At 49.8% G+C, this 7,410-nt stretch overlaps 2 protein-coding genes across 5 annotated transcripts; one reads left to right on the forward strand and one right to left on the reverse strand.

Moving 5' to 3' along the window:
- Positions 1-80: 80 nt before the first annotated feature.
- Positions 81-2,402, reverse strand: RPS16 (ribosomal protein S16). Its single transcript, XM_032390530.1, has 5 exons — positions 2,226-2,402; positions 1,990-2,091; positions 581-677; positions 417-464; positions 81-289 (listed from the first exon to the last, which is right to left on the reverse strand). Exons 1-5 carry the CDS (start codon positions 2,271-2,273, stop codon positions 144-146), a joined length of 441 nt encoding a protein of 146 aa, XP_032246421.1. The 5' UTR covers positions 2,274-2,402; the 3' UTR covers positions 81-143.
- Positions 2,266-6,330, forward strand: LOC116623382. Of its 4 annotated transcripts, none has more exons than XM_032390527.1 (7): positions 2,266-2,536; positions 3,430-3,499; positions 3,742-3,814; positions 4,293-4,451; positions 4,571-4,615; positions 5,366-5,644; positions 5,735-6,330. In XM_032390527.1, the coding sequence occupies exons 1-6, from the start codon at positions 2,272-2,274 to the stop codon at positions 5,612-5,614; spliced, it is 861 nt and encodes a 286-aa protein (XP_032246418.1). In that variant the 5' UTR covers positions 2,266-2,271; the 3' UTR covers positions 5,615-5,644; positions 5,735-6,330. The 4 variants fall into 4 exon arrangements, with proteins under 4 accessions (XP_032246418.1, XP_032246416.1, XP_032246417.1 ...); XM_032390525.1 differs by having other exon boundaries at positions 5,366-5,497; XM_032390526.1 differs by having other exon boundaries at positions 5,366-6,330.
- The last annotated feature ends 1,080 nt before the right edge of the window (positions 6,331-7,410 follow it).

Consider the following 7,410-nt stretch of genomic DNA (forward strand, 5'->3'; position numbering starts at 1 on the left):
TCCAGACTGGCATTGGGCTGGGGTGTTTTTTGCATTTGTTTTAGTCCAAGACCCACCACAAACGACCAAAGCACAATCTCTGAAACCGTAAGTCCCGTGACAATTGTTTATTATAAAGATGAACCCTCATCCTCACGATAGGCTTATCGGTAGGATTTCTGGTAGCGAGCACGGGCACCAGGACCGCCAAACTTTTTGGATTCGCAGCGCCGGGGATCAGCTACCAGTAGGGTCCGGTCGTATTGGATGAGGATGTCTTTGATCTCCTTCTTGGAAGCCTCATCCACGTCTGGGAATGAAAAAATAGTGAAGACTGAGATAGCCATGGAAGCGCCCTCCTAGTCTCTCAGGCTAAAGACGGGGGGCTGGTCCTCCACTTGCCACCCACCCATCGGGAAGGAGCCATTCTCACTCACATTTCTGGTAATAGGCCACCAGGGCTTTGGAGATGGACTGGCGGATTGCTGTGAGGGAAATACATGCACGAGAGAGTGTTGTCAGCTTTGTGAAGGCCCAAGAATAGGGCCTTGCTCTCAAGAGTCACCTCCCCACCCCCACGTGCCCAGTTCCTGGGACTCACCATAAATCTGGGCCACGTGACCACCACCCTTCACTCGGACTCGGATGTCCACCCCGGCAAATCGCTCCTTGCCCAGAAGCAGAACAGGTTCCAGTAGCTGGAGGAACAGGGGACATGACAGGATTTTAGGTCACAACCCGGGCAGCTGAGTGAGCCTGGATGCTTTTGTTTTACCTACTTTAGGTCTCAGCTCACAGATCCCCACATTCACCTCCACCTCCCCCAAGCCTGTCCTGATCCTCCCACCCAGGCAGAAGCCTTCTCTGGGCTCCCCCATCCCAGCCCGGACTATGTTGCAGCAGGGTCTGGTTCTGAGTCCAGTCTGCCTTCTCCACTGGACTAGGAGCTCTATGAAGGCAGGGCCTGGGGATACCTGGATCACTGCTGTGTCCCCAGCACTCAACATAAACTACACAAACAAAACCTTTGTATAAATGACAATTAGTAAGAGTAAACCACAGTGCTCGATGTCTGCAATGCAAAGGGATCCCAGACACTGTCATATTAAATTCTAACTAAACCTACAACACAAATGTTGTTTTTCAGAGTTAGAAGTGACAGACTTTTATTAATACCTTGCACACCAGAAACTAACGTTGCATTTCGAGTACGCTAAAATTAAAAAAAATAAAAAGTAATAAAGTAAGAGCAACGCGCTTTAAAGAACAAATGCGTTCTCATACACACTAAGAAGCTTACACCGACAAACTAATCCATCCTCAAAACAGTCCCTCGAGATAGAAAATTATCCTCTTATAAATGAACCCAAGGAAGGAAAATGGAATTACTTGCCTCAAATAACAACACAGGTAAAAGAGGCAAAAAACAAACCCTGCTGTTTCCATTCTGAGCTCAAGAAACTGAGGCCAAAACTGGCAGGGGAGGAACCCCTTTCACAGCAAAGCACGACAAACCCAAATTCTGTTCCTGTTCTTCCAATATTTAATTATTAAGCACCTACAATGTCCAAACTCTACTTTTAGACACAATGTGTTTAAGAAACCAACTAATTTCTGTCCTCAGAGAGTGTATACTCTAAGATGCAAAAGAGACTTTAGACTGTAAACACGACACACGTCCCCCATTAACTTACAAGAAACCAAGCCGCACAAGCTCCCCTTATCCTTCAGTCCCCAAATAAGTGGGTTTCCAAATGTCCCCGTTTTGAAAGCACCCTTTTAATCTGCACGTTTTCACTGTCCGCTCTTATCACAATATCTGAACCCCCGAAAATCCAGCTCCATCTCCAAATACCCCTTTTTCTGTCCCCAACTCAGCTTCTAAACAACCCATTGTTGATCCCAGATCCCTCAGCTTCCAAGACCAATGAATTCCAGGAACCCATTTACTTAACTCTCTCTCTCTAGAACCCTCCACTCAACCCAAACGCCCACCCTCAATGCCAGCACCTTATATTGCAGCGTGCGAGGCTCGATCATCTCCAGTGGCCGCCCATTCACCTTGATGAGGCCGTTGCCCCGTTTGCAGTGCGCCACGGCCGTGGCCGTCTTCTGCGGAAAGCGAGAAGAAACAGCGGAGCCACGTGAGCTTCGGCCCCCGGATCCAAGGTCGACCCCAGAACCTGCCCATAGGCCCCTGAAGACCCCGGCCTCCCTCCGCCCCTCCAATCGGGCACCCGGCCTACCTTGCGTCCGAAGACCTGCACGGACTGCAGAGGACCCTTGGACGGCATGGCTGCGAAGCGAAGAGCTCCTCACCGCGCGGCGCCGAAACCGGAAAAGGAACATGCGGGGCCACCCCGGCCGCTTTTCAGGGTCTGCGCAGGCGCTTTGGGTGCTGTGTCGCGACGGGAGAGCGCTTTACGGCTCATATTGCAGTCAGGGGGCGGGACTTCGGAAGAGCGGCGGGAAGGTGGGTCCCAGAACCGGAGGAGGCGGGACCTGGGAATCGAAGGGGCGGGGCCTGAAGTGCGGAGGGTGCAATCGCGGAAGAAGGGTAAGGGCGGGCTGTTCTTCACATTCTCGGTCCTCCTTGGTCACCGCCGGTTCGTTTGCATTTCGGCTCTTTAATAATCTTCCTCCACCCAAAGATCAATTCTCACCCTCCTCTGAAGAGGCTCCTTTTACCCCGTACCACTGGTCATCATCCTCCCTGTAGACTCCATCCTGCCCTCTAGACACCCTTCTCCCGAAATCCTCCTCCGTCAGAATCCGCAGCAGGAAGTCAGTCAGGATTTCCAGATTCAGGATTCAGAACCCACCTCCTCCGAGAGTCCTCTCCCAGAATTTTCCTTTTAGCGCCCCTCGCCCAGAATCCACCTTTCACCAGGATTTCCTTTTTAGAGTCTCCTCCTCCCAGAATCCCCCTTCTCAGAGCCCTCACCCAGACTTCCTCTTTCCCTGAATCCTCCTCCACTCAAGAGCCCCAGAATCTACTTCTGCTCGCAGTCCACCTTTCCCAGAACAGCCCCGTTGGAATCCCCTTTCACAAAATCTCTCGCGCTTTCAGAGCCCCCTCCTTCAAAATCTACATTTCCTAAGAATTCCTTTCCCTTCAGAGCCTCCTCTTCCCAGCAACTGGTTTCCCCTCGATTCTCCACTCCTTAGAGACCCTCCCCTCATATTGCCCCCCTTCAGGGTCCCTACCCTAGAATCCCTGTTTCTCCAGGGTCCTTCAAATCATCTCTTCATTTCCTCTGGCAAATCACCCTACTCTCCAGGCTCCTCCCCCACAGAATTCTCCATCCCCAGCATCCCCCCGATCCCATCTGAGGAACCTCAGGATTGAGTTGCCCTCTGCTCCCCCACACTCAGGATACTCCCTTCCCAGGCAAAAGGCTTCTCTTTCAGAGTCGCAGAGAGCCCACGGTTGCTTCGTTTCTCTGGCAGCACTGACTCAGAGGTCCAAGGTTCAAAGGGTGGTGGTGATTTACCTTGTGCTTGGAAGATGGAGACCGAGGTGTGTGGCTGGGTGGAGGTTGGTGGGCGGGTCTGTGGCAGGAGGGAGGATCCTCAAGCCCAGAGTCCAGCTCCAAAAGGGTGAGAGAGGGGAGAGGTGGAGGGAGGGAGCACCCAGAGGCTGACCTGGGGGGACACAGACCGATACACAGCACAAGAGAGACAGGCACACATGAAGGAGAAAGACAAAGAAGGAGCCAATGAAGAAGAGGAGAAAGAAGATAGACACAGGGTCAATTACAGATGGACCCAGAAAACACAAGTGACGGCGATTCGGAGGCAGAGAGGCCAGCCCTCAGAGAAAGAAGATGGACAGGTACAGGGAAGCATGGAGATTCCAAGATATTTGAAATATGGAAATACCTGATACAGAAATAGAAGTAGAAAGGAAAGCAAAGACCCCCAAATATGCACCTGCAAACACAGATAAAGCCTAGCAGGGGTGTTTTCCAATGAGAAGACAGGCCACAGGATTCACATACTCTCATGCATTCTGTACTGCCTTACGAACCTGTTGGGGGAGGGGGGTGGGACGGGACTTCCCCAAATCCTCCAATCTCTCTGGGCTGATCCTCCTGCCCTTGCTGAGACTTTTATCTTCCTGTGGGCGGTGGGGGAAAGGTGTCAGGGAACCCTCTGACCTGGACCCTCCCTACTGTAGGGTGACCATCTTCCGCTGGGGCTCTTGGAGAACATTCCCTGAGTATCTGTGGGTTGAGTAGAGCTGGGCAGGAAGGGGTCAGAACACTTCAGTCTTCTAACTTGCTCTGTCTCTCTGTACTTGTTGCTTCCAGGACGCTGGGCTGGGACCAGAGAAAGCCTGGGGGGTGGGCAGGGTGCCTGTGTGGCCTCTCTGGACCATCCTCCTCCTGGTACGGCCCTTGGGAGGCCTAGGATCACCCCTCTGTCCTCAGGAGCCTTTCTACTTCCTCGTTGCCATAATGAAGATGCTGGTGAGGAGGAGGGAGGGGAAAGACAGCAGACAGGCAGGGAGGGGGTGGGAGGGCATGTTTGAGGAAGGGTCAGGCTCTCCCCTCCAAGATCTGATTCTTCTCCCTGCCCCAAATTATAGGGAAACAAAAATGATGGCACTCTCTACACCCCAGATGATCTCTCGGTGAGTATTTCATTAGCTCCTTACTGGACCTTGGAAGTTTAGGGAGAATCCACTAGGCTCAGAACATATGTTGGGGGCAGGAGGCAGTGGGGCTGGTGTTCTGGCTGTCCAGCTGCTGACCCCAACTCCCAGCCTTCACAAATACGGTTTGTTCACTGCTGTCTCCAACACCTATTTTTTTTTTTTTTTTTAAGATTTATTTATTTATTTGAGAGAGAGAGAGAACACATACACACGAGCAGTGGGGAGAGGGAGAAGGAGAGAGAGAATCCCAAGCAGATTCCCCACTGAGTGGAGAGCCCAATGCAGAGCTCAATCCCAGGACCCTGAGATCATGACCCGAGCCTAAACCAAGAGTTGATTATTTACTTATTTACTCTTCACACTGACCCTATGAGGTAGATAGGGCCACCGCATATGGATGTGAAGAATGTATACTGCACAAGGATCCCGCATCAACAAGGGCAGTATTCACACCTGGACATATTTGTCAATTTCTGGTAGATAGCAGTAATGTATCTTGTTCTAACAAGCACTTCCAAGTGTTTTAAGAAAGAAGTGTCATTTTCTGGGTATAGGCTAGTGTCAGGCCTGAAGGTAGGAATTCTTCAGAGTTCTCTTTTACAGATGAGGAAACTGAGGGCCAAAGAGGTGAAGGGGCTTATCCTAGGCCATGGTTCAGAAACCCCAGGGTTGGGGATTTGGGTTCAGACCCTTGCCCAGAGACACCAAGTCACTCTGTTCCTACAGGTGTGTCCTGCTGAGACTCTAGGATGCTTCCGGCTGGAGCTGTCTGTGATCCAGTTTGAAGAGGGCCCATCCTTGGGGATTGCCGTGTTCCGGCTGCAGCGTCTGCTGGATGCACTGGGGTCCCGGCTGTGGGTGACTGGCCAGGGCCCTTGTCCACCCTGCGAAGGACATCCTCAGAGACCTGTCCCTCTCTTTCTGGCCAAACTCTTGGAGTTATTACAGGGGGCCTGTGCTCGGCACCGGCCCTGAGCATGAGCCTGGGAGGACACAGACTCCCTGGTACTGCTGGAGAGGCTGGGTGGAGAGAGGGAGAGAGGACTTGGTCTCCAGCCTCAGCCAGAGTCCTAAGCCTTCTCCTTCTCCTTTTAGGCCAGAGGACTTCATGTGCAGCCCAAGGAGCCAAGGGGAAGAGGAGAGAAGGAGGAAAATAAGATCCGAAGCCTGAAGTCTCTGACCTCCTGGGGTGGGGGGGTAGATAAATTGGCCCCCATCTGCCCCTATTCTCCCTCTCAGACACTCCCTCCTCTCTCCTCTTCCAGGAAGGGACAAAGCATGGCACAGGTGTCTTCTAACTGAATCCCACCCCTAGAGGACAGGGAGGGTCTTGTACCTCAAGTCCCTGATTGCAAATAATTACCACCTGGAGAGATTTAAAGTAATACTGATGGCTAGGCCCCAATCCAGAGATTTTGATAATTGGTCTCTGGTGGATCCTGAACATCATAGTTTTAAAATCAACTTCATTGAGGTGTATTTGACATACAGTAAAAAGCATACATTTTAAGTGTACATTTCAATGAATTCTGACAAACGTATACACACAGCCACATTTCCATCACCCCAAAGCATCCCTCATGCCCCTTCCCAGTCAATCTTCACCTCCAGTCGTAGACACCCACTAATCTGCTTTCTGTCTGTATAGATCAGTTTTGCTTTTTCTAGAGTTTCATATGAATGGAATTATAGTATGGACATATATATTATATATATTATATATATTATATATATATATCTTAGTGTCTGGGTTCTTTCACTCAGCATGATGTTTTTGAGATTCATTCATGTGCATAGCAGTAGTTTATTACTATTCCATTGTATAGACACACCCAATTTGTTTATTCACTGTCCTCATGATGGATATTGGGTTGTTTCCACCCTGGGTCTACTGTGCATAGCTCTCTTCTTGCGTCTTCTTATGTACCGCTGGGGTTGAGCATCGAGAACCACTGATACACCAAGGAAGAACTTTCTATGGGGAGGAAATTACTGTTCCTTCTTGTTGCTGGAGTAAATGTCTTCCTACAGCAATGTCAATAGGCATTTTATATGTGGAATCCTATTTTGAAGAGCTGCCATTTAAAGGAACCGAGCTTATAGAGGGAAAACATTTTTATAGTGCGACAGCCCCTCCCCAGTCTGTCTTGGTTTCAGTCTGGGATTGTTGGATCAGGGAGTGTGTGCTTATATAGACACGCACTGTGGTATAGTCATTCCCTGGTCTTGTGAGCCAGCTGGTTGCCCAACCACACCGTGCTACCCTGTAACTAGGTGCATATTAAATTGCTCTAAATTGAATCCAGGTGTCTCAATACTTCTGCAAGAAATTTTAGCAATGTGTTTTAAAAGTTTCTGATTTGTTTTCCCCTTCATCAGATTCATTTTTCTTATCTCTCTCATGCCTGGTCCTCTGCCACCGTCAGACAAATAATTACTAATATGTAAATTCACATTGATTTAACTTAGGTATTTGTAAAGGAAAACAAGGATTTTCAGGGTCACCTAAACTTAGGGAGGAGCCTTAGGTCTGCCACTGTGCAGTTAGTTTATTTCTCTGAGCTTCAATTTCCTTGTCGGCAAAATGGGGGTACTTACCTCCTAAGAATGTTTTAGGGGGTCTAGGAGATAAAGTCTGATTTATTTGCTAATTCATTATTGTTTGGTCATTCCATGACTCCTCACGGCTTGGCACACCGCATTAGTAAATTTAAGCACGAATTCCTGGCTGGAAAGGCGGGTCGGAGAAGGGGAGTACCTTAAAACCCCTC

The sequence above is a fragment of the Phoca vitulina genome, unplaced genomic scaffold (assembly GCF_004348235.1).
Source record: "Phoca vitulina isolate PV1807 unplaced genomic scaffold, GSC_HSeal_1.0 scaffold58, whole genome shotgun sequence".
Classification (NCBI taxonomy): Eukaryota; Metazoa; Chordata; class Mammalia; order Carnivora; family Phocidae; genus Phoca; species Phoca vitulina.

Excerpts from the sequence above, each read along its gene's own strand:
- LOC116623382 (XM_032390525.1), top strand. The coding sequence starts at position 2,272 with ATGGCTGCGAAGCGAAGAGCTCCTCACCGCGCGGCGCCGAAACCGGAA. Across the intron at positions 3,500-3,741 it reads CTTGGAAGATGGAGACCGAG|ATGGACCCAGAAAACACAAG; the intron begins GTGTGTGGCTGG and ends GGTCAATTACAG. Across the intron at positions 4,616-5,365 it reads ACACCCCAGATGATCTCTCG|GTGTGTCCTGCTGAGACTCT; the intron begins GTGAGTATTTCA and ends CTGTTCCTACAG.
- RPS16 (XM_032390530.1), bottom strand. The coding sequence starts at position 2,273 with ATGCCGTCCAAGGGTCCTCTGCAGTCCGTGCAGGTCTTCGGACGCAAG. Across the intron at positions 2,092-2,225 it reads TGCAGGTCTTCGGACGCAAG|AAGACGGCCACGGCCGTGGC; the intron begins GTAGGCCGGGTG and ends CGCTTTCCGCAG. Across the intron at positions 678-1,989 it reads CTCGCACGCTGCAATATAAG|CTACTGGAACCTGTTCTGCT; the intron begins GTGCTGGCATTG and ends CTGTTCCTCCAG.